Below are 26205 nucleotides of genomic sequence, written 5' to 3' on the forward strand. Positions count from 1 at the left end.
ACTATTAATTTGCTTTAAGAAACTATTTTATTTAGCGGAAAAAATAGGGGACTACTTGAACAGCGATACAATGCGATATTGAGGGTAAAAAAAGGTAGAAATCATCTATCCTATTTTTAGATATCTCATTCTCACTGGAAACCCATCAGATCACAATACACCTCCCTCCTAAAGAAGAGACCATAGGGATGGACGTGGTAGTTGTCCCATGAGTATCTCTTTCACTTTCGTCCGTCAGTTTGTATTTGAAGGTCTTCGAAATGGCAGCGTCCCTCTATCGAATGGTTTTAGACTAAGACACTAAACTACTACAATCCGTTTTTGGTGACCGTTCACTTGCTTGAATGTTTCTGACTTTTAGTAGTTTATGGCGAGGGGTTAGCTAAATACTTACGGAATATATCTCGATATTAGTTGAAATTAGGAACATCATGTTAGACCAAAAGCAGAGCAGATTAGACTAAAGGTCAAGCAACTGTACTGGTTAGTCGGAAGATATTCTCAACTTGACTTAAAATCAAAGAGATTGGTTTATCAGTCAAGCCAATAAGCCATATATGGGGTTGCACTAAAAAATCAAACCAACTAGTAATCTAGCGCACCCAAAACAAAGTTAGTTCTACGATTAATTACCAATGCTTATCGCTACGCAATCAACGAATGACCTCGAAATCAAATGAGAGACTTCCCATACTCGCCTTGTTTGTATATTAATGCAAGTGCAACAGAACAGTAGTAATAAATTCATTTGTTGTATTAATTTGTATGCATATTTAGTGTGAGATGTAATTAATAAAAAAAACGAAATCGTTTTTCTAATTAACTCCACTCTAGATACGCGCGGTCTGTCCCTAACGCATGTGTGAGTCAACCGTGTGCTGCGAGCTTTGACATCGGTTTATTTTCGTTGGTCGTCATATTAAAAGAAAAAAAAACAGATATATATTTTTGCTACGTCGAATTTCCACGTGGATTTTTGTAAAAAACGAAAACGATCTAATTTAAGCCGCCTGTACGGTTTTGTTTCGTACGACGGCGATACAGCTGACCGTAATGTGTAATAATTTCTCGTAAACTACGGAGTTATGACAATATTTTGTGGTCGGGTTGCGAAAGAGGTCCTTATAATATATGTATTTTATTGGGTTGGCAGGAAAAATCTGACCCGTGTTTTTTAACAATAATAAATAAAGTCGGAAAGAATCGCAGAAAGAATTAATTTCGTCCAATTATATTTGATATAATGACTTGACCCGAAATAATATTATGTTGTTCGATAATTTATGGCGATTTTCGGAATTGCGAAATAAAACGAGTCTGTCGCCAATACGCGATACGCATCAACTCACTAATAGTACTGATACCAACTCCGCCATAAAACGTACACAGTGTGGTGATGTCATCTGCACAGCCTTTCCATATAGTGGTAGATACTGTAGCGACCTTGAGGCATGTCGAATTTTACATCGTGGAATAACGGTCTACAAAATTCCCAGAAATATAATCCCAGATGTTGAACACGAGCGGGTGTCAGCAGCGCCGACTAGAACTCGACAACGAATAGCTGGCGGCAACCCCGAGACGTTTATCTGGGATGTTATTGAAGGGTATTTCGATTCATTCAATGCTCAACCCTCGCTTGGTTTAGACGTGCCACCATCGACTGCCCAAGCCTCGTCTCCAGGTAACACCGCTGTCATCCGTTTTATCTAATTGTATTTTTCACATTTTTTATATAGCCAATAAATAACGGTCACATAATGTAAACATCACTGTTTCAATTCGTTTTACCTCCATTCACCGAGCCACATCATTTACCCTAAAATACAATCATACTAAAAATATTTTGAAATAGAGATAACCTCCAATACGGCCATTAATCACAAAACAGTTCGCATTGCAAAGACATATGCCGTCAAAATACATGAAGAAGAATAATGAAGCCATCCGATTGGAGTAATTGTAGAAGTTCAGTTCAGTTACATGACACACATAATACACAGGCTGAGAAGTCCCGGGCGTTACAAAGAAAGCGCGTTTTTTTTTTTAACTTGACTTTATTCATCAACATAATCTCCATCAAGAGCCACAAAATCATTCCAGCGCCGTTTTAACATTTCAATACCACTTTTGTAGAACGATTTATCTTTTGTCTCAAAGTACGCCTGTCACCAATCGCTGTCCACTTAAATGGTAATCGTTTGGATTCCGGAACTGAATTTGATGACTACTCAGAATCGTCGATAAGTTCTTGTTTTTGGGCACTAGTGAGCCAACGCGGCACCCACTTTGAACAGAGCTGTCTCATAGTCAAATGCTCATGCAATATAAAACCAAGGCGTTCTCTTAATATCTTTACGATGTTACCTAGCTCACGCAACTTCACTTTTCGATCATTCAAAACGATTTTGTGGATTTTCTTATGCTTTCTGATGTTTGAGCATCGCATTTAGACGTCCACTGCGTTCTGCATCATTGGTGTCTGTACGACCACGTTTAAAGTCAGCAACCAACGTTTTATGATGAAGCGGAGCCCTTATAATACTTTTCAAGTCATAAGCTTCACGGTATTTTTTTCCATAAAGAAGCAGTGTAAAAAACACGAAATTGTTATTGATCCATTGTTTTGAAAATAACAAAAGTAGTTTCATTCTTAGCATAATAACTCACAAACTTTAACAGCTTATTTTTGAAGGTTAGTACCAAATGAAAAAGCGGTGAATACAATAAAACTTGCGCCATCTATCTGCTAGGCCCGAGACTTTTCAGCCATGTGTTATTATAACGAGTTATTTACTATCCAGTAAATTTTCCTTAATATTGTTCTTGTAATATCGTAATATAATAAATGTAATATCGTTCTTAGTCTAGATCTAAGATTTCAGGGCCAAACTTAATCAGCGTTTGATATATGTACTCCCAGTCAATCTCAATTAACCAAGTCAAAACCTTCAATATGACCATTAGTCACGATATAGTGTGCATGGACATATGGCTCTATGTCAAGAATATTGACAAATGAAAAATCAAACCTCAGTAACATTCGGTTAGAGTTAATTCAAGAATTCAGAACTTGGAATTGATAATACAGCAGAAGAAACGCGTCCACAGACAACACTCACACAATATTTTGGTTATCATATTAAAAGTGAAATTAAGACGCTAATATCAATGCACGGTCGAAAAACAGATCTAAAACCATAATTAGCAATGATTATAATTGAAAAGTAAATTCATAAACGACACTTCTCAGGCTTCTGTGGCAAAAGAACGTCAAAAAGAGATCATAGATAACCCACTATCTTAAGTCAGAATGACATCAATAACAAGAATTGCTAAAAAATAGCTCGACACCAACAGCGACGTATTTGTTAAGAAATAAATATGACGATACTACTCAAAATCTGAAATAGCGAACTTCTCAAAGTTTAACAGGTTTTAGTGGAGATTATATAAATTCAAAGGATTTTTGAAAATATATTGTTCAGAGCAGTTCTGAACTCCATGTTTAATTCTCCAAGGAGATCATGAATAATATTAATTATATGAAACACGTACCCACTTTTTCGGTTAAAGATTATATAAATTCATCAGTTACTATTAATATGTAATAACAAATACATCCTTAACAGTCAAATTGCAAGCATCCACAAATAATTAAAACCTGCAGAATTCATTTATTAGGTGTTTGTATGTATTTTAATGAGTGGTATCTATTGATGATGATTATGAATTGGTGAAAACGCGAAACTAACTGTTACTACGACTCAGTTTACCACTTCGCGAAAAGCCTTTTAAGATTATTGATGTAATAATGAGGAATTCACAAAATGAGTTAAAAGTTATTTCCAACATCATTTGAAAAATGTTTTGAAGGTTTCCAAACGTTATTCATAGAAATGGATACTTTGAAGGCTGTTCTGAAAGAAATAAAATAAGTATCGATATTTTATGTTCCCATTATGAAATCTCTACAAATATGACCAATAAATATCTCTTTTTTTCACAAGCAATATGAAATATAGGTGTCTTCGAACTTCTGAATTCCACTGGAAACCGAATAATAACATAAAATGTTGTTCTAATGCATTCTAAACATCTTCAAACATGATAATGTAAAATGTTTTACTGTATTTATTGCTGAAATGGTAAAAAAAACATTAATACTTGTGTACTTGTTTTAATCAAATATTTATGGAATCAAGAAAACTTAATGTTTTCTTTAGAAAAAATGTTGATAACCAAAAATGTTATATGGTCATTATTAATATTACGTTATCAAAAATATTACGAAAATGTGAACTATATTATTATTTGGACTAAAATTGTACATTAATGTGTGAATTTTTATTGCAGTAGCTTCCTTAATTGATGGTCTCTGTTTTTTTATTTCAGGTTCACAGAATACTGTTAACGCCGGAACTATAAGTACCAGTGGAAGTACCTCACATACAAGTCCAGATCTCAACAACATTTCAGTTCTGCTCGAATCGTTAGACTCACCTTTGAGACCTGCCACCCCTGATTTCAACGATCCCCGATCAGTGGAGAAGTATGAAGAACACAAGAAGCTTGCCCAGGAATACTGGACGGTAACTGATCACTTCTAGTTATTTGAAAATAAGGTTATATTGGTTGAAATAACTGGTTTGCGATTCTGCTTGAGTCCGAGTTAAAAAGTTATTCTTAATTGAAAATATGACTGTTCTATGAAAATGTGAATTTTCTTTTTTCTTCAGAGGCTTCTAATTCTTCCGATTATATATTATTTATCTAAAACCATTAGCCTTTTCCAAGGGCTTCCAAAAGCTTTAACTTTTAACAATGTCTAATTTTTCTCTCAGCATTAAAAAGTTATCACAAATACAATATTATAATAGTATCTAAAATAGTTTTGGTTTTGTTGCTCTTGACTTTATCAGAATTTCAACTCCCCAGAATTTTTTTTCAGATTGCAGAGCATTTGATCACATTTCTCAATATTCATCAAGACCACTTTTTCTCGTCACATCTTTATTTTAAGCCAAACATCACCCTGGAACTTATTCTTGAGGTCTGTAAACAGTCATTACTTAGTGAGGGAGTGCCAGCTCTGGTCTAGTAGACGGTGAATAGATAGCACTTCAAAAAACAAATACATTGACAAATCTCACAATACATAATAACAGAAATCAATTTACAGAAAAGCATGTCAAACAAACATTTTTCCTTCTATCTCTGTCTAATAAATATCGATCCAATTAATACATTAAAAATATTCTTGATCAGATATGGTATTAAATAGAAATAACAGGTCGAGATATAGATAGACAGTCAGGGATATATATTTGAGTTATACATTATTATCGATACCTTTTGGCCCACATCCCTATCTCAGAAGCTACAGCTTAAGTATAATTAGCTACAATATAAGTAGTAAATGCTTAATTATATATTAATAATACTCTATGTCACCGAGACTACTAAAAATGATATTGAATAAGATAAATGAGTTGATGTACGTAAAAAGCTTATTTTAAACTATATCATTAACAACATCCCACAACAACAGTTGTATAAAAGTTGAGGAAATAATCACATACAAATTGTTGTCGTTAAACTATTTATTTCAACTTCGAAAGTCAATCTGGGAAATGGTGGTATAGTTTTTGTAACGCTGCCAACAATCTATTCATTTACTAGTATTCTATGCGATACTACCGGACCATAGGTCAGTCAACAGATTTATCAATTCACCACCTACATATCGATTATAACGATTATTTTGACAGCGGTACAATTATCCGCTTTTATTTTACATATCCCGTTGAAACATTTATTTTAATGGGTAGCAATAAAAATTCCATTATCATTTTTCTTTGGGTCAGATTAAGATATTTTTAGGTAGGAATTTTAAAAAGTTCTGTGTCGATGTTAGACTCCAAATATATTAAGATAGGTCAAATAGAATATTAAAAAATTATATCAACAGAGGAAGCATATCGTCAATTAGATCCCCAAATAATTGGTATTTAAAATGGATTACAATAATGAAGTAAACATGAAGCATTCAGATGAATTAATTTACAATAATAAATTAAGTAAATCAATACCAGTATATTCAAATTAATTTTCATATATATAATATGATATCGACAAAATAAAGACATATAGAAAGCATATGTCAGGTCATAACCAAGTATAAACTCTTGTTTACACGTTTTGTGCGTTTCAATCACCAGAGGGTGTACCAAATGTGAATATTTATAACGGAAAATTAAAAAGTTGTATTTGATATTAAAAAATATATTTAAATTCTAGTTAATATCCCTTCTTTCAACGTTAATAAAAAAAATCATTTCTACATTTAATATAAAGATGCGTTGAAATTACCTCTTGAAACTATTGACTTTCATCACCCACCAAAACAAACTACACTTAATAATTATTTGTCTTACAATGTATTATATGTTATAAATGTTAGCATTTATTAACATAAAACATTATTGAAATATATGAGTGTATACTTTCTGATCTCTTTGGTTTGGTCTGGTCTGGTACTTCTGGTTTTCAATTACGTTCATTAACCATTATGAAATACTTACTATTTAAATTACAATTAGTCAAAAATACAAAAAACGAACCTTCCTGTACTTATGTAAGCGCTCATAAGATATCCCCCTAAGTTCATCACTGTTTACTTTTAAAAAGCATTTTTATCCTAGAGCAGGAATCTGTGTAAAAATGTACTCTGGTTGAACACTCACATTTAGAAACTCCTTTGTTTCGCTTTTATTTTTTAAGAAGTCATTTTTACTGTAAATGCTAAAAAAAGGACTTCCTTAAAAATTTCTTTAAAATTGTACACCAAAAATAGAAAAAAACATGTAATCTGATACACTAGATACAGTGTAAAATTTCAAACCCAGTTGTAAGACCAAAAGAGACCTAATAGGTGTTTTTGTTCATCTCCAATCTGCCTCTCATCTGGTGGCCAAAAAGCACATTGTAAACATAATTAGAATTACCCTTATGTAATTTCTCATTCAATATGTCTATATTTTGTACGGAAAATGTTCAAAAACTAACATAGCATAAAAATTAAATGAGCTTTTAGTGGCTCCTAAAAGCGATTTCTTTGACAATTATTTAGAGCTGTCTACTAAGTTAAATCTCTAAATTGTAGCCTACCAAATTGTAAACCTAACCAAGTAGTCCTGACCTTCAAGTGATACATATCAAAATTTCATGATAATCAAATGTTTGGCCTAAGAGTTACGGTCGTTTTAGTCAAACAGCTTTTGTTGTTTTCCTATAAACAATGATTCAAACAATGGAGTAAAATATATACCAATTAAAATTAATAAACACAATTTTTGATAGACAGCTTATCTTTTTAAATCAATTTTCTAAATATAAACCTTCTTTTTAGACACATTGTATTATCTTTTCAACACTGGTTCAGGTAATTATAAATTCCTGAATCATCTCAGATCTGAGAATGAAATCTGGAAACGTTTTACATCTTTATAATTCCATTTAACATCGAAATATTTTGATAGGCTTTATTTGATGTAACAGCCGATATCTCCAGGTGGTCAATCGAATACTATTTAACAAAAAAAAAAGAAATAAAAATCGCTAATTTTATCTCACTTATGTTTCCCGAAAAAAATCCGTGGTAAAATCGAAAAGGAATCAAGGGAATGCACCATCTGACGATTACCAGTCGGCGTTTTAAAAAACTCCCAACTTAATATTTACAGTTCTGACGTACAACTGGACGATATCCGACAACAAAGTTATTCGTTAGGCCTTCAGGTTGGTATGCTATTGGATGATTTACGCGGTTTTATTAGCCAATGGGCTGCGGTTTATTTTTCCTTGTGGGAAACGTTAATTATTGCAAAATAAACTATTTCAAAAGTGTCTATGGGAAATGTTTTTTCGGGTGAGTCTGTTTTAATTGATTCATTCCAGCTATATATATATATATATATATATATATATATATATATATATATATATATATATATATATATATATAATAGGTAGCTTAATGTCGCATGTCTCTAGTAACACTTATTCAATGAAGTCATACTCACTTTTACTCAGTAAAATGTTATTGCATTTTCCCACGCTTTGGAGCGGGTTCATCGTGTGCAGTCCACTCGGATGACTGTCGATTGGAGTTCGGAGTGAAATGATGGAGCCATATTTCGTCCATTGTCACATATCGACGCAAAAACTCGGGTTTATTACGCTTGATCATCTTCAAACACTGCTCCGAATCATCAACTCGTCGTTGTTTTTGGTCAAAAGTGAGCTCGCGCGGCACCCACTTTGCACAGAGCTTTCTCATACCCAAATATTCGTGAATGATATGATGTACACATTTAGTTGATATCTTTAGAGTGTCTACTATTTCATTCAATTTCAATTTACGGTCATTCAAAATCATTTGGGGATTTTTAAAATATTTTCGTCCGTAACAACCTCTTTTGGGCGTCCACTGCGTTCACCGTCTTCGGTGCTCATTTCACCACGTCTAAACTTAGCATATCAATCCTTGATGGTTGATTTTCCTGAGGCAGTGTCCGGAAACTCAGCATCAAGCCAAGTTTTTTCTTCAACTGTTTTTTTTTTCTTTCAAAAAGCAATATTTTATCAACACGCGAAATTCCTTTTTATCCATTGTTTTCACAATAACAAAAGTTGCTTCACTCAAAATGCTATAATTCACAAACTAATGATCCGACAGCTGTCAAATTTATACACGCATCTTTTGAAGGTTAGGGCTAACTAAAAAACATATGGATTTAATTCTAGTAGCGCCATCTATGTATAAGGCCGGGGACTTTTCAATTGACCTGTTAATGTTAATTAAAGTATTATTTGTCGGTATACATATTAAAATATATGCTCCATTAAATATGTATATAGTTAGTATATTAATATATACTAACTATCTGAAGAACTAACTGTCACTAATCTTTTTTAAATTGCATTGCAAGTGTTGACGAGTGTAAAGTACTACAGCACTGAGCATTATATACTTTTAAACAAAACAACATTATAACTTAATGAATTACTGTCGAATTTCGACCACTAGACGATCAACGAAAATATAATATTTTCTTTGCTTTAGGTCCAAACTGAATTGGTCCTGCTCACCCGAAAGCGGAACGAGCTCCTGCAAGCCGAAGCGGAAGAAGAACAAAACCAAAGAAAACTGAAACACATGCAGGAGGAAAAAGAATCTCTTAGACTGATACGAGATCTCTTAAGGCAGCAGCAGGAAAACGGCGATGTCCCAGGTCAGGCTCGAGAATCGAATGACGGATGGGTGATAGTTCCTGGACACGATCGACCTCATCAGTCATGAGGCGGTGGACAAATTACGATCGTGACGATCAAAAATTGTATCAGGTGGCCATATTTTAGTCACAAAGGAGAATAAGTAGCTCAAAGATAATGCATCAAGGATTGGGTTTTCTCTTTTTGAAAGCAGTGTCCTTTGAGAATTAAGAACTACCCTTATATATTTGTGATATTGCATATTTTTCTATATGTATAAGTACTTAATCAATTGTGTCTTTTTCTATTATAGTAGATGTAGTTTATGAATATTAATAGTCAAGATATTATTGATCCATAATACTGTTTAATGGACAAAGTAGTACTTGAAGACTAAATTATTACTGATTGTATAAAGATTAATATTGTCTTAGAGTATATTTAGCATCATTTTAACTCTTTGATAATATTAGAGCTTTATTAGATAGGTTGGTTATATTTTATATTCATTTTGGACTTGTTATTGTTATTTTAGCAATATTTATCTTTTAAAAAGTGATTTTTGAAATTAAAAAAACACATATTTTAATATTGTCTTATTAACACAATTCCTTGTAATTCCACAATGGTTTATTTAATTTATTTTCACTCTATTGTTATATATAGAAACCTATTGTACATATATTTTATCATATAACCCAGAGTGAACAAGAAAATTCAAATTCAATTCAACCATTAGTTGAATTGTGACATTGATGATTGAACCTGATTGATGAAAAATCTAGTTATAAGTTATTTTCTAAACATATGAAGAATATGCTGGTAATATGAAGATAATGTAACATCAGTTGCCACACGTTAGAGAATGAGTAACCTGATATTTAACATCGGAACAACGCAGACAAGTGATACAAAACTTTCAGACAAAATTATCAAGCCCAACTCCGAAAATGGTGAAATAATATCCTAGCCCCAATACTCAAATTGAAGCCAGCCAACGCTTATGCAATGAAATGCGTTGCGCTTATGAAAATTAAGAAAAAAAAATTAATGGAAAACGTTATACAATCAAAATTATATGGAATTTATATTAGCTTCAGCCAAGCAACTCAAAGACACTATGAGCATTGACTCCAAGCCCAATTAGCTATCAAACCTGTATATAGACTTTGTTGAATTAGTCGTAAATAATTTCGGAACGCTGGTTCAAATCAATAAATAAGCCTTTCTTAAAGACGTCAGTGATTCACTAAACTGACATCAATTGATTACTTATATTATACTTATGTTTACGATTACAATATAATGCAACACTACAAAATACCCAAACTATCTTCGATTATACGGATCGATCTTATTTTACCAACTTGATTAATAACTAGTCGTGAATATTTCGCGAATGTTTGCCAACATTTTTTTTCTTTTTCTCGGATGGCCAGCTAGAACCAAATGGTCTTTTGCTGATTTCGCTTCTTTGTGAAACTCTTCACGAACGAGATGCCTAATTTCGAGGTGGGTGTTGACGTTGCTCATAAACCATGGGACACTGAGTAACGCGTGGACTTTTTTGGATTGAAACACTTGGAGTAATTCAAGTTCTCTCTCAGAGACGTACCTGTACTACACCTGTGCTCCGAAAAGGCAGACTGGACGGACTAGCAATTTATAGAGTTGCTTTCTGGTGGATTGGCAGTTTACTTTTTTTTGCAGAAGAGTGGGAAGAGTAGACCGTACACGCTATTGCCTTTGCAGATAGCGTGCTGGACTTGGGCTGCCCATTGGAACCCGCGGCCGAACTGGAGACTGAGGTATAATACCTTCTGGAGCCAGGGCTATAGGGACTTTATCAATTTGGAGGCGATAAGCGCAGAACTCTGGGGTTTATTTGCAGCCGCCAGAATTTGTACCACGCAATCGTCTGGTTTAGTGGGACTTGAAGTCTATCGCGGATGGCGTCGGGACTGTAACCGGTGCCAAAGAAAGCTGTATCATCTGCATAAAATGCTGTATGGGAATGTTTATGGAGTGGGCAAACGGCCATATAAAGGTTGAACAGGGCAGTGGCTAGTGGAGTTCCTTGCGGGACTCCTGCGGAAATCTGTTTTCAAGATCGATCCTCACTTGAAGGGATCTATCGTCGTATAAGTATGAATCTATCAGGGAAATTAGGTCATTCGGTAGACCGTTGTGCCATACTTGATCGAAAGCTTTGGAAACATTTAAGAAGATGGCTCCAGCTTTGCGACCTTTTCTTAATGCCTGGTGGACGGTGCTACGACGCGAGCGGCTTGAGGCTTGCGAATCTCTTGGTTCGCCCTATTTAAGGTGGTGTGTATGTATGTCATACCCACTCTGAAACTATATAGTCTGACAATCACCTTTTCTTGGAACCAATAGTCCACTTATAAGAGTTTTTTCCTTTTCCAAGTAAACTAGAGGTCAGACAGAGGCAATAAAATGTACTGACAGAGGCCCAAAATACCGTATAAAGCTTTAAAAAGGCAGCTGTTATAAAACGGTATTTTGGGAAATAAATATAAGAATTTTATATTTAACAATGTTTATAAATCTCTGACATCATGAACTTATCTTATCAAGAGAAAAACTATATGTTGGACAACAATCATTGGTATTTGATTGGTAAAACAATGAATTTATGAATTCATTGATCTGACTAGCGTTCTAAAACATCTTCACCACAACCCCAAAATTATTAAGATTGCAATATGTATGATATATTAACATTGGACAGTTTAATTGACATCCAAATGATTGTTACTTGCGCCGCCGTCTATGATAAAACAAAAGCGAAGAAGGTAACTTTAGAGCACTACCAAGAAACAGAAGAAGCAATTATCTATTGACCAGAAATAAAAATAGGTTTCATAGTTTGGTTTTCACTATATCACAAAAACGATTTGACCGATTGCTTTATGATTTTAATGGTAAATTCGGCACCTGTATGGTCATCGATTTAAGCGAAAATAATCCATACGTTTCAAGCCGTTTTTGAGTAACAAAAATATGAAATTTCAGGATTAATTTTCAAACAATATCAATTATTTAAATGTTAATGATTTTAGTATATTTCATAGTCACAACTTTCACATATTAATAGACAGATTTGTCTTTTAATTTCAGATACCTGAACTGAACTGAACTCATCAAACCCACAACAAACTTTTTCCAACATAACTTTTGGATTGTGAGACACTTATATTTTTTACTGAAATGTTATTAAAGTATTTTTATTTAGAGAATTTTTAAAAGTTTTTTTATTAAATTTTTGTCATTTTATTATTCATTCAAATAAATCCCAAAAAGGCCTAAAAACGATTTTAAATGAGAATTACTCTAATCAGAGTCCACTTATAAGTGTATTTGTGAACTATAACTACAAATAAACCTCATTTTAAAACAATATTTTATTATTTCTCTATTCAACTTCAAAACAAACTTTCAAACAAATATATATACAGTAAAAAATATAAATAAAAATGAATACTTGACATTCAATACCTATACCTTCACTAAATAGGTAAAGCACTTCCTCCACTAACTGACCTACTAAACATTTTTGAGAAAAATGATAGCCCGGTTGAACCACCTGGAATATTAGATATAATTGTCCACAACAAAGAAATTATTTGACCAATCGCAAAAAGTACTGTAAAAGGTGTACTTTGCAAATGTAGAGCACAATATAATGTTGCAAATAATGTGCCACCATAAGATAATGTAAGACAAATTCTGTCTCTAGAAAACATATGTTTTATATAGGCTATTGGTCCCCATAAAAAGAAGAAACTACAAAAAATAACAAAGATAATCTATAGAAATTACAATATAAGTAACAGCATACCTCATGACAAAGAATAGACTTCCCAATGTAAAAAGCAAAGCAAATTTTCTTGCTTTAAATAGAAGAACTGGAATATACATTAACGATATAGTAAAACAAAGTACTCCCAATCCGATACATATAACAAACAACACCATCCTTTGAAATCTCGACTAAAATATAAAATATAGTGAGGTCTCATTAATAACTCAAAAATAAATTACCAAGCTGGGACAACATTCCCTTTTAGTTTCTTGAAACCAAGTTTGATCCTCTGGAGGTTGTTCTTTTTTGAACCAATTTGTGATGTTTGGTTTTTGTAAAGGTATAGCAGGCATTGTTAATTTGAAGGACTTTTTTTGATCGCTTTGAAGAAGCAAATATTCATCCAAGTCCTTTTTTAAATCTGTCATGTTTTTTATTAATTTTTCGTTTATTTCTAGTTATTATATTATTAAATCAGACTTCACTTCCACATCACCTAGATAAACAAAGTGACAAGTTGTGACCTATAGGTTATGTTATTGTTTGAGCAGTATATTTGGTTGTCTATAAGAAAAAATATAATAATTTTTAAGATGACAAATATATTAATGCATATTTTCTAATTAGATTAACAAAATACGTATACATTTCAACATATTTTCATTAAAAATGCCATTTAAAAATATAAATAGATTATATTTAAACTTAAAAATCAATTTAACATCCTAACAAGATCCTTCAAGATTGCTTAAAACATATAGTCATTATAATGTTTCTATATATATAGCTGATTAAATTATCGCAGAATTGTAGTGTTGTTATATAATGATAATACAGGTGCAAGCTGATGTAAATTAATAAATATAAATTAAATAATTTAAAAATTAAATTAACAAGGTACCCCGGCAATCACTTGTGAACTTAATTTAAATCAAAAAATAAAGAGACTATTCATTTTTGGTAAGAATATTTTCTGATACAGTTAAACAATTAATACTCTGATTATTCTGTTCCAAATATATATCTGAGGTAAATCAATGAAAAACATACATATTTGTTATAAATTATATTTACATTAAAATGCACTTCAAAGATAAAAAATAATCTACATATAAACTTAACTTAAAAAATATTTCAACGATCCTATATTAATTCAGTGAAAACCTTTATAAAATAATCAATATGATCAAATAATACAATAAAAATATGTCAGTCATAAAATATATAATTTCTGATATTGCTCAAGAACATTTAAAGACAGAGGCCTTCTCCAAAAACTGTTGCCTCCTTATGACTTTTTCCTCTTCCACCCTTCTTCGCTCGTTTTGTTCCTCACGAATTTCATCTTCAAATTTGCTTCTCTTTGATAATTCATTAATCTAAAAACAGAATAATTACCCACTGTATACAGTACCAATATGATGCCAATCAAATATTACCTTAGCTTGGAAAAATTCTTTAGCACCATTAACTCCAACTTTTTCCACATCGATTTCGGTCAATCGCACAAGTTCACTTAATCCAGAATCCTCTTCAAGTTCACCGGCACGTGCCTTACGGAAAACCATCATAAATTCATGAAAAGACAAACGACCATCATTGTCTTCGTCAACCTGTAATATAAAATTTACAATAGAAAGTATTTTTAAATTATATTAGCATTTAATTTTAATTAAACTAATTTTTTTTTAATTTAATTTTTAAATGATAGGATTTAATAATAAATTAACGAACTATTATACCTCTTTAATCATAGCTTTTAGTCCAAGATGTGTTTGCGGGGCTCCAAGAACCTCCATCATGCGTTTTAATTCGTCAAAACTTAAGAATCCATCCTTGCTGATATTAAACCTAGTACAAAAAAATTATTAAATACTGTTTGCATAATATATAAAATTAATTCCCATTATCAAGATTTTCTATCAATAAATGCGCTTCTGCCTCGTGACGTGCTTTTTGGCACGTTTCAGGCTACCTGATATATTTCACATAAACCATACTTCGTTAATCGTTAAAACCACATAAATTAAATATGATTCAGATTATTGCGGATTTTTGCGCTATCCATTAAATAATATTTTGAAGTATCTCTCTCATTCATCATATTTATATACTGCAAAACTGTTTGTTTTTAATAATCTCCTACATAAAAAAAAGACAGACAGTATTATATTCTCACAGAGTAAGCTAAAACCAATTGCATTATCAAACGAATGCGCGCTACGAACTCCGTCGAATACCAACGAACAGTTGACAACAAACAGCTGGTTGGATCGATTGTTTACGTGTACTTCTGTAGTTCGCTTTCTATTATAAGACATGGATAAATAAAATTACCGGTTGAGATAATCTCACATTTCGAATATTGCGATAGCTATGAAATTGTACCATTACGAAAATGTATCTACGTATGTTAAATTTTGTGCTCTATACGGCTATACTTAGTCAGTGTTTCGGTTTTTTTAATCAACATAAGGAATACACTTCCAACGAATGTTTTTGCCAGTTAGAAGGTAAAATTGACGAGTGTTCGTGCGATATTGATACGGTTGATAGTTTTAATAATGTGAAAATATATCCACGTCTCAGAAGCCTGCTGGTTAAGGATTTCTTCAGATTCTTCAAAGTAAACTTGAAGAGATCTTGTCCTTTCTGGATTGATGATAGTCGATGCGCTATTAGATACTGTCACGTTGAATCATGCGAAGAAGAAGAGATACCCATCGGTTTAAAAGGAGAAGTAAAACAAACAACACACAACAAATATACTGAGAAAACAGATAATGAATCTTGTGCAGATATGCACTTGTCTTATTTGAATACAACAATAAGTAAAAAGGCGCAACATGATATGGAAAAATGGACAGCATATGATGACGCCCAAGATAATTTCTGTATTGATGATGACAAGGATGAGGAAGCAGAATATGTGGATCTATTATTAAATCCAGAAAGATTCACTGGCTATGCGGGATTTTCAGCCCATAGGATCTGGAGAACAATATATTTAGAGAATTGTTTCAGACCAAAAAAGTATTTTAACTTCAATCCCTACATTCAAAGTGATCGGTTAAGTGACATGTGCTTAGAAGAACGAGCCTTTTACAGAGCCATTTCAGGATTGCATGCAAGCATAAACATCCATTTGTCAGCAAACTATTTACTTTCAAGCAAAAATGGATTATCTTTTAAGGACCCTAAAGGTGAATGGGGTCCTAATTTGGAAGAATTCAAGAAGAGATTTTCTCCAGAAACAACTAATAGTGAAGGCCCAAATTGGTTGAGGAATTTGTATTTTATTTACCTTATTGAACTCAGGGCTATTGCTAAGGCTGCACCTTTTTTGGAAAATCATGAGTACTATACAGGTCAGTATATTTCTTTTTAATACTAATAATTATGAATAGTTCTTCCATTGATAATGAAAGTTTACAAGGTAACAAATAATTTATTATGTGTCTATATATTATTCTATTGAGTCATAAAATTAGGAGGAAATATTGGTTAAGTGGATGTGGGTGTTTTTTATATACATATCACATTACTTCATATATATTTTTTTTTTATGCCTAACAAAAAATATGTGACTTATTTTAATTTGACTTTTAATTTTAGGCAATGATCCAGAAGACTATGATACCAGAATGGCCATAAAGGACTTGTTATCAGTTATAAAGAAATTTCCTAATCATTTTGATGAAACTACAATGTTCAAAGGTGACAAGGAAGCACAGAAGTTGAAATACGAATTCAAACAACATTTTAGAAACATTACAAGAATTATGGACTGTGTTGGCTGTGATAAATGTCGGTTATGGGGTAAGCTGCAAACTCAGGGTTTAGGTACAGCTTTAAAAATTTTGTTCAGTGGTCAATTTGATGAAGACAGTTCTCAAGATGGCTTAGAAAAAAAGAAAGATATGCAATTACAAAGAAACGAGATAGTTTCTTTATTAAATGCTATTGGCAGATTATCAACAAGTATTTATAAGCTGGATGACTTTAGACAAATGATGAGATAATATATGCTAAAATTGCTGCTTTGGACGATAGGTGTGAAATTCATTTTCATAATCTACTTCTGTCTTGTAAGATATTGAGATTAAAGACAATTTATTTTTCATTTCTAGGATACTGTAGAAATGGAAATTATTTCATATTTCATGCAACAAAATTAAATATGTATTTAATAAATAATAAGTAGCTGTATTAATATAGCTAACTATATGTGCTCAGGGTAAAATAAAAATATCATTCTAATAACATAAAGACGATGTGGTTCTAGTTTTTAAGTGATAAACGACTTATTAAAATAGAATGGGATATATTAAGTTTTGGAATAAATCCCATTTGAACAATTGCACATTCTTTTTTAAGGTATTAGATATTTAATTCGTATATTGAATTAAATATTCATGTTGTAATTTTTTCTTGATTTTCAAATTAGGTCAAAGTGATAACAAACATAGAGTAAAAATCTATGTAACAGCGATTATATATTTTATATTGATGTCTGATTAGTGTGGAGGTAGTATATTATAAGAAAATATAGAAAGATATTTAGTAGATTTATCGATATGTACATAAAAATTGTTTATCACATGACCATTAAGACTTACATTGAAACAAAAGGAACAAAGATTTTTTTAATATACTGAAAATGCATTGTATCTAAAAAAGGTTTTATTTATTGTAAAAATATAAAATATTTTATGAAAGACTAATCATCTTGAATTGACATGTATGTTATTATATGGAATAATATAGAATGAATTATTTATATAGATATATTATTGTATTTATGAATTATAGCAAACTTATATGGAAAATGTACTTATAACTGTTATATACATTGCCTTATTTTTTATCTTAAGTAACTTATTTTTAATTTATCATATAGTAGGTAATGGTAAATAATATTAATAAAAATTGATAATTGTTAACTTTTATTGAGTGTTATATCAAAGGGTGCTTTTTATTTTTGTTTGCATTGTTTTCTATACTTTGAAAATAAAATGAGAACGGTTCGTTGTGTTTTTTTCTGATATATATGGTTGATATAATAGATATTGTTCGATGAATGAATGCCGAGTTCTTTTTGTGGAACGCTGTTAAATAACGGAATCGGTGGAATATGTGACAGGAAGTACGCTACACAGGTTGCAACATTTTAAACATTAATTCGCACGCTCTGTTTTATTTACTTATTTTTATTGTGCTTAGTGAATAATAAAAAATCGTTAATTTTAATTAACCATTTAAAACGTATGTGTACTAACAATAAACATAATTCAATACTCTCGTCTTGAGAATGAACGGGTTATCAGCAACAGATACAATCAATACTTTGTTAGTAATTAATAGCGAAATTTTAGTTTATAGTTTAGAGATTAGATTAGATCAAGTTTTCCATTAATTTTCTCGGAATATTATATATAAACACTTATTTCAAGTATCGTAATTATAGAAAAGTATCAGGAAAAATTAATAAAACGATAAAAAGCAATTAATTTGGTTGCAAGGCAAGATAATCTAGAAGCGTACATACTGGAGGATATTTCATTGTATCAGAATGGATAGGTTTTATTTGGGTTTTGGTTGGACCCATTGCATAATATGAACGAAGATCTGAGCAAGTATTTTAAGAGAACATTTTATAGGCGAGTAAAATTAAAATCAGTGATGAACAATAGACTTAAAGTAATCTTCATAAACTTAGTTAAGTTATTTTGAAAATACTATAACATGATGAGAGAGTCAGAGAGATGTCATGAGAAATTTGTTCACACTGATTCTTTGAAAGCTATAAATAATTTATTTTACAGCTTTAATAATTCTACTGTGTGAAACAAAACGCACTAATTTCACCTTTTTTCATATTTTCACACTTTTTCAAATGGATATGTGGTCTTCTTTCACCACCTTCACTGCAGCAACATTTTCTGAGTTAACGGATTTTGAAGGAAGGTCAGGCACTTCACCTATAAACTATATGCTAATAGTGTCATTATTAAACTTTTCTTTAATTTTTTTTATCACAAATTTTTTATGGCGAATTTCACAAACATTATCCACCCTAATTTCACTAACTAAACTGACATTGACAGATAAACTACAATTATTAAATAAACATTTGTTTTTCATGGTTAATTAGATTTTTATTTTATCAGTAATTGCAGCTTACAAAGTATATGTATAAAAACTAACAATAATACTTCATATGTAATTTGAAAGACATGGGACTATGGGACATTAATATTATTTTCAAGGCATGTGTTTTTTCGAGAGAAAACTTTATTATTCCTTTCACACGTGCGTATGTCCCAGGCTTGGAGATAGGAATCTGAACACTGACGGTATAAAAAAAAGCATAAATATTTCAAGTTCCTTATGATAATAATCAATATCGTTGGATGCAGGCGAGCCTTGAAATCAGTATTCCAACAAAAGCGCAGTATTTGTTCATAGTTTTTGTTATATGGTTCATTTCCTGAGGATGTGATGCTCTTTAAACATTTATCTTTCCAAAATACGATGATAACAGATCGGTTTGGCTTTGTTAGCTGTAGCATTGGCGCAGCACGATGCTAATTCTGCTTATTAAAATAGATAGAACTATATGTGTATGATAAACACAGGATACATTATCGGTTTAAACGATTCGATAATTTGATTTAATGGTACCTCGGTTTATTTTTGGTAGAACTTTAATAAGCGATATTATTCAATAACAAAATGTTTAGAACAATTGTACGGTTCGGGTGATAGACAATTGAGCTGAAGTTCAAAGACTGCACACTAAAGCGTTTTATTCGACCGATTTATTTTTCAACTGTTAAGCGCACGTGTGCGCCCCACGTGACATGTTTACGTTCTTTTTTCTAGATCAATGCTAGTTCCACTTTTTACTAGGCCTTTTAAAATGGGAGATAGCGGGAAATGTAATGTGAATATTTTTTCTTTTGTGACAAATAAAATAAATATGGGCGTTTTTATAATCTCCACATATCGGAGGGGGAAGACAACAATTTCGGATTAGTAGTATAAAATATATTTTTTTAGTAAAAAACTAAAATAATTAAAGAAAAGTTTTTAGTAAAAATAATAAAATTGAAATTCTAACGCCAGGCCTATAAATTAGTTTTAAAAGATTTTTTAATTTGAAGCTTTATTCAGATGTATTTTTTTTATTCAAAGAATTGTCCATGGCTAGCCGATACTTTTTTCCATCTCTCAGGCAATCTACAGGCTCCATCTCAAAAGAACGATATATCTTTTGCGGTTATCCACGAATCGACCCATTTTTTGGTATTTTTATAAGAAATTAATCGCTGCTCGCACAGGTCATGACTCATATGTCGGAGCAATTACTAATCAGAAGGAACAAGGTCTGGAGAATACGGTGGGTAGAGAAGCACTTCTCATTTTAATGTTTCCAAGCATGTTTTGACCAGTTTTGCAACATGTGGTCGAGCATTGTCATGCTAAAGGATAACATTGTTGGGTCTTTGTGCTCGGCTTAATTGCAGTCGAGAACGCTCCAGATTGTTGGTTTCATTATACCATGCCAAGCTAATCCTAGCAAATACATACACTTATCATCACATTTTTGGCTTCAATTAATACGGCATAAAATATCCAAGCTTTTGGATAATTGCTTCATGCGAATGGAAATTATTTCTTGTGTTACATCCAACAATTCTGTGAATATGTTTCTGCACAGATCGCCATTGAGTAATGCCTTCAAATCCTCTTGTTCACATTTTTTTGCCTATCCACATCGCTGTTTGTATTCGGGGTCAAAATCACCACTTTTAAAACGTTGAAATCAGTATTTACACATTGAAATCGACAGACCATGAGCACTCAACCGCTTTTTTCTTCAAATTCAAGTAAAAAAGTAAAACTTTCGGCAACTGAGATTCATTCGGTACAAATTCAGGCATTTTCAGGCAATTTTTTTGTTCGCACTTCGACGAAATGACACATACTGAAAAGTGAAGCTTCAATATGAAATTGATTACAAATGTAGCCGATGCGATTTAATAAACACTAAAAACATCTGTTGTAAATCCTTTAAAATCAATTTATAGGCCTGATAATTAAGTACTTTTAAGTAATTACTTTTGTGTAAGTTTTTAGTATAATTTTTTTGACATTTTGTTAGTATGACAATTTTATTTTATTTATTTTGACGCTTTGTTATATATTTAATGTATAATGTTGTGTTAGTAAAAATAATCATTGAATAAGAAGCGTAGTTTTGTTAATTGATTGTATACATATTTGTTTAATTTAGTTTATGTTTAATAGACGTTTTTTACAGTTGACAAATCAAACTTTAAGACAATGCCAATTTCAGAACTTAGACAACTTAAATTTACTTGAATAAAACACTATTTTAAAAAAGTTTGAATATTAACTATCTTAGGGCTTACAAACTAATTGATCATCACTATTGGCAATGTAATAGTACATGAAGATCCAGGTTAAAAGCAACAGCTGCTTTTAATAGTTTTAGATATTATTCAAAAATATATAATATCATGTGAGTGATCCAGTTCATTCAAGGACTGAAATTAAACCCTTTGGGTTGGGTAGTATTTGAATTATTTATAATTAAAATACGTTATTGGAATTCAAATATACATTTGGTATATGTATTTAAATGACTTTATTATGTTATTGGTATTTGAAATACTTGACGTTGAGGTATTTTGTAGTTCAGAGCACAGAAAAAAATTGATAGAATGATTAGAGTTAATCATCTTAACAATTCTATACTGAAAACAAGAAATGTGAAAAACTATCAAGTCTAATAGAAAATCTATTGATATACAGAATCATACATTTCTTTCTTGCCTAATAAATATTTAAATGATAATGGCCTGTTTTGAATTTTTATTGAAAAGTTAGTGTTTTAATGACTCATTAATAGAAAATAAATGAATAAAATAAAATTCCATTCGCATACGTATCGTGCTATTACAATCTTGAAAATCGTCAGCATTATTAAAAAAAGAAATAAAATTATAATGATTTAGAAACCGTTAGATAACAAAATCAAATCTGCCGGGCGACATGACGGTGAAAGGTATATTATCAATAGTTTTACCCGGAAGGTTTGTTTTTTTAGGAAGTTTCAGTTTCTTTTTTATGGCCTTATATAATTTCTTTAATTTGACCACTTTAATTGTCTCCTCAGCCCACTGCTCATTTTGTCTTATATTGTTGCGCTTTGTTTGTTACACAAATACTTTTTTAGGAATCTTATAATCGATTTAATGTTGCTACTCTGTCCGGAAAATAATGTCGGTTTCGCTATTTATATAAAAAAAATTCATTGTTGTTTTTACTACCTTTGTCAAATATACATTTCTCTATTATCAAACTATTTTTTTATGAATTACATTTTGCAATATGCTAACTACCATCTTAAATTATAACATTAATTTATTACTGTTATTCAGTTTTACTTGCATCAATATATAATCAGGATGAGGGTGGGATAAATATATCAGTATGATTTGCCCATATTAAAACTAAATTAGCTTGCTTAAGCTAAAGTTAAGATAAGACACTTATACACTATACAAGTTTATGTGGTTTGGTTGGCTTTTTTCTGATGTCCTGTGCTAGTTCAGTAGCTACAATGCTTCTTGTCGTGATTTAATAAGCGTTCATATTTTAAGGTGAAATCTTGGATAATTTCGAAAATCCATTCGATTTATAATTAGCTTACTAATTGATCTGATGCTTTATGGCAACACCATACTTGAACTCCAAGTCCAAATATACTTTATTATGGAGTGAAAAATAAGTTTCTTTGATTTTAGGTCAAGTTGGTAGTATCATTCGACCAACCATTACATTTCTTTGATTTGATTGAGTGAAGTGCATGCCGAGGTATTTCGCTTATTCTGAAACGTTGTTACTCTACGCACATTGCACTCTATATTATTGCTGAGTAATTTCGAACTGGTTATGTTAGTGGTCTAACACGTTTTAATAACATTTTCTGCAATTATTTGGATATCACAGGCAGAAGCGAATGCAGAAGCCTATAAGATCCTGGTTCCTGGAGATATCTTGTAATAGCAAAACAAGCATTTTTGAATATCTGGAGTATATATCTCATGATTTTTCTTTTGCATTATGGAAAACAGCCTTTTCGGGTAAATATTAATGTTTAATGTTTTTAAGAGTGTTGCCTCTATGAAAGCCAGACATCTTTGGTTCCTAATTTAAGCATATATAAGATCGATAATATTGCTAAAAAATAATCTTATTAACCAACTAAAACTAAAAACAAAAAACTCTAAACTATTTTTAAGCATTCTAAAACAAGTATTAAACTTCAGAACTGGATGCTATATAAATAAGATGATAGGCCAAAAGCTTTTTTTTGTTGAGATTTATATAAACTGCTATTTTAGTTCATAGTTAGAAATTATTTTTTCTCATTTTTTATAGAATTCGTTTGCCACATTGGAAAAACGAAAAAATTGTGATAGTTAAAATGAATAAGGTCAGGTGAATACCAACAGTGGAGTAAGACTTCTTGTCAAAGGTTCCTTTGAAAGGTGGATTCTTACTAGATCGACATTGCAACAGGAGTTTGATATTAATAGCGTTGCAAAATCACTTTACAGAGTTTCTGCTTGAAAAAAAATATGTTTCCTTCAGTTTTCGCCTGAATTTAACAACTACAATGTACAAATGACTCCATAAAATCAATATTCACACTCTTACTGATTAGACTCAATTTAACAAGATACTTGATAAGCAGCACTTTTCTTGAAAAAGGTATATATATATATATATATATATATATATATATATATATATATATATATATATATATATATTAAAGTCTCTATTTAGCAACTATGGGTTTATCTGGACTGGACCTAAAGTTTAACGTGGATTCCGCGAACCACGGTTCTTAGCATTAAACCAGGCGACTGGCGAGTGACCAACTTTAGAAATCATCCCAGAAGCCATCCGGTCTTAGCCAGCCTGGTTACTGGCGTGACTAGGATCATTTTCCTTGTCGGATTTTACACTCTTGCCTAGAACAATCGCAAATTTTAAACAACCACAAACACAAATTTACGACCATGCCCCAGCAATATTCGAACCCGCGGCTATCGCAACAGTAGGAGGGCCGTCCTATCGACTTTAGCACTGCGCCACCAAGCCGGCGGTATTTAGTTATTAAATGTTGTTTGCACTACAACAGAGTGTCGCACAATAAAAAGTAACCCTTTAAAATTCACAATCATAATATAATTATATTATTTAGTTTTTATTACAACGAACAGGTTGCAGATGTTATTTTATTAAAATATATGACCGTAAACTTAAATCGTAATCGCATTCTCAAGGTGGACACCATCAAGTCGCTTTTTTTCTGTCCATATAATCTGCATTGAAATTAACTACGTATTCAATGATTTTTTTAAATACGCCTGGGTAACCTTAAACTATTTTCGCAGGCCTAGTACAACGTATGTAGTGGATGTCATTGTATACATACAATTTTCAATGAAATTCGTTCCAAACTTTATTTATTACAAATGCTATAGGATTTATGTTGTGAAAAAATTCGATAACATGTTTTAGCATCAAGAATCGCAAGATATAATTCAGTGATAATCATTGACCTTTCCGTTTTATGATGTTTCCGAACTTCAGCCTTGTCTATATGTTCGATATGCGTGTTGTTTCATGACTCAGCATGAGTGTTGATATATCACAACCAATGTTTTTTAAATAATGGAAAATATCATGACGTATTATTATTTACAACTAAATGTTATTACTAATGGTCTGTTTACATAATGATGCAGATTTAAACAATTTTATAACATTTTTCATTGTTTTATTATTTCATATATATCATATATCTATAACTTATAAATATTTATTTTTTGTCATATTAGCCATCCAGCATTGTGTTAACATAAATATTAATACAAGCACAGTCTTTGTTTAAATCTAAAACAATTTTGAATTTAAATAAAAACACATTTACAATATATAGATATCTATAGATCATATATAGATATCTGTAGATCATATATAGATCTATAGGGCATTATATGGACCTATCGATATTACATTATTAGAGCTAGTTCTAATCAATATTTAATTCGTTTTAATTGTTTAAGATAACTTAAAGGCAGAGTCATTTATTTTTCGTGTATCGAACGCTTAATATAACTGCAGAAAAAATGTGCTTTTTTGCTTTTGCAATTCTACACGCAAAATCTTATTTGTCGGTTTTTGGTTTGAAACCAGGCAAAAACCTGAAGATTGAAATAAAAGAAAGTGTGTTAAATGTAAATTTTTTCCTGCAAGTTGTAGCTGCTGTAACGCCAGATACCGTCGCATACAGAGGATATGGTTTTGACAGATTTAGTAAAAACTTTAAGGGTGTCGCTAGGTACAGTAAGTGCAATTTCATATTTCAAAAAACTGAGTGATAAACCGATGGTACCACACAATCATTCACAATTTTTGGAGCATTTTAGAAACGCTAAAAGGAATTTCGTAAATCGTTTCATCAGTATGAATGAAACCTGCCGCCCGGGTCTGCTGCCATGCTTCTCAATCAAAGCAAGAGACTAGCAACTAAATAGACTAGCTTTATATGTTGGATAAGTGAAAATGTTACAGAAAATCTATGATACACGTTAAGAGCGTAAACCTTTCTTTATTGGATATTCTGAAACAACAAGATAACAATAAAATGATGATGATTAATTATTTTTATGAATATTACAAAATAAAATCAGGAGTTTGAAATTTATGAGTTATACTTTCTTGATGGTTTCTTGATCTTCTATGGGCCATACCTTCCTGGAGTGTTTAATGATAATGATTGGCAATACGATGTATTAACGAAAAAAAATATACTCTAAATAAATAAAATATCATCATATATAAAAATAATCTTTTATTAGGTGTATAGTACATCAAGAATACTATTTCAACATCATGAAGCCTTATTGAAAAAATTTGAAGTTAGGTAAATGAAAGTGAAGGTCATATATGGTATCATTGGTAATGTATTCTAGATAGATAATAACTGACAGAGA

General features: G+C 31.4%; 4 protein-coding genes and 1 long non-coding RNA gene across 5 annotated transcripts in view; 2 read left to right on the forward strand and 3 right to left on the reverse strand.

Moving 5' to 3' along the window:
* The window catches only part of LOC143204617 (mitogen-activated protein kinase kinase kinase 7), a 51272-nt gene extending 41407 nt beyond the window's left edge, over nt 1-9865 (forward strand). Inside the window, exons 7-8 of the mRNA XM_076417297.1 lie at nt 4396-4592; nt 9128-9865. Of these exons, the coding sequence (XP_076273412.1) occupies nt 4396-4592; nt 9128-9364 (434 nt within the window). The 3' untranslated portion in view covers nt 9365-9865. The remainder of the gene's footprint in view (nt 1-4395; nt 4593-9127) is intronic.
* On the reverse strand, nt 4408-7617 carry LOC143204634 (uncharacterized). The gene is made up of 3 exons (XR_013007648.1): nt 7248-7617; nt 7048-7166; nt 4408-6713 (listed from the first exon to the last, which is right to left on the reverse strand). It is a non-coding gene; the product is annotated as an uncharacterized LOC143204634 (long non-coding RNA).
* A 2821-nt stretch (nt 9866-12686) lies between the features above and the next one.
* LOC143204626 (uncharacterized) lies at nt 12687-13624 on the reverse strand. The gene is made up of 3 exons (XM_076417308.1): nt 13342-13624; nt 13139-13290; nt 12687-13083 (listed from the first exon to the last, which is right to left on the reverse strand). Exons 1-3 carry the CDS (start codon nt 13528-13530, stop codon nt 12807-12809), a joined length of 618 nt encoding a protein of 205 aa, XP_076273423.1. The 5' UTR covers nt 13531-13624; the 3' UTR covers nt 12687-12806.
* Nucleotides 13625-14153: 529 nt separating this feature from the next.
* Nucleotides 14154-26205, reverse strand: part of Swip-1 (EF-hand domain-containing protein D2 homolog Swip-1) — a 30564-nt gene continuing 18512 nt past the window's right edge. Inside the window, exons 2-4 of the mRNA XM_076417343.1 lie at nt 14845-14953; nt 14542-14715; nt 14154-14481 (exon numbers count right to left, since the gene is read on the reverse strand). Coding sequence (XP_076273458.1) covers nt 14344-14481; nt 14542-14715; nt 14845-14953 — 421 coding nt within the window. The 3' untranslated portion in view covers nt 14154-14343. The remainder of the gene's footprint in view (nt 14482-14541; nt 14716-14844; nt 14954-26205) is intronic.
* LOC143204637 (ero1-like protein) lies at nt 15345-18129 on the forward strand. The gene is made up of 2 exons (XM_076417330.1): nt 15345-16470; nt 16718-18129. Exons 1-2 carry the CDS (start codon nt 15501-15503, stop codon nt 17122-17124), a joined length of 1377 nt encoding a protein of 458 aa, XP_076273445.1. The 5' UTR covers nt 15345-15500; the 3' UTR covers nt 17125-18129.

The sequence above is a fragment of the Rhynchophorus ferrugineus genome, unplaced genomic scaffold (assembly GCF_030347505.1).
Source record: "Rhynchophorus ferrugineus isolate W39M unplaced genomic scaffold, kcgeb_rfMv2 rfM1, whole genome shotgun sequence".
NCBI classification, from domain to species: Eukaryota; Metazoa; Arthropoda; class Insecta; order Coleoptera; family Curculionidae; genus Rhynchophorus; species Rhynchophorus ferrugineus.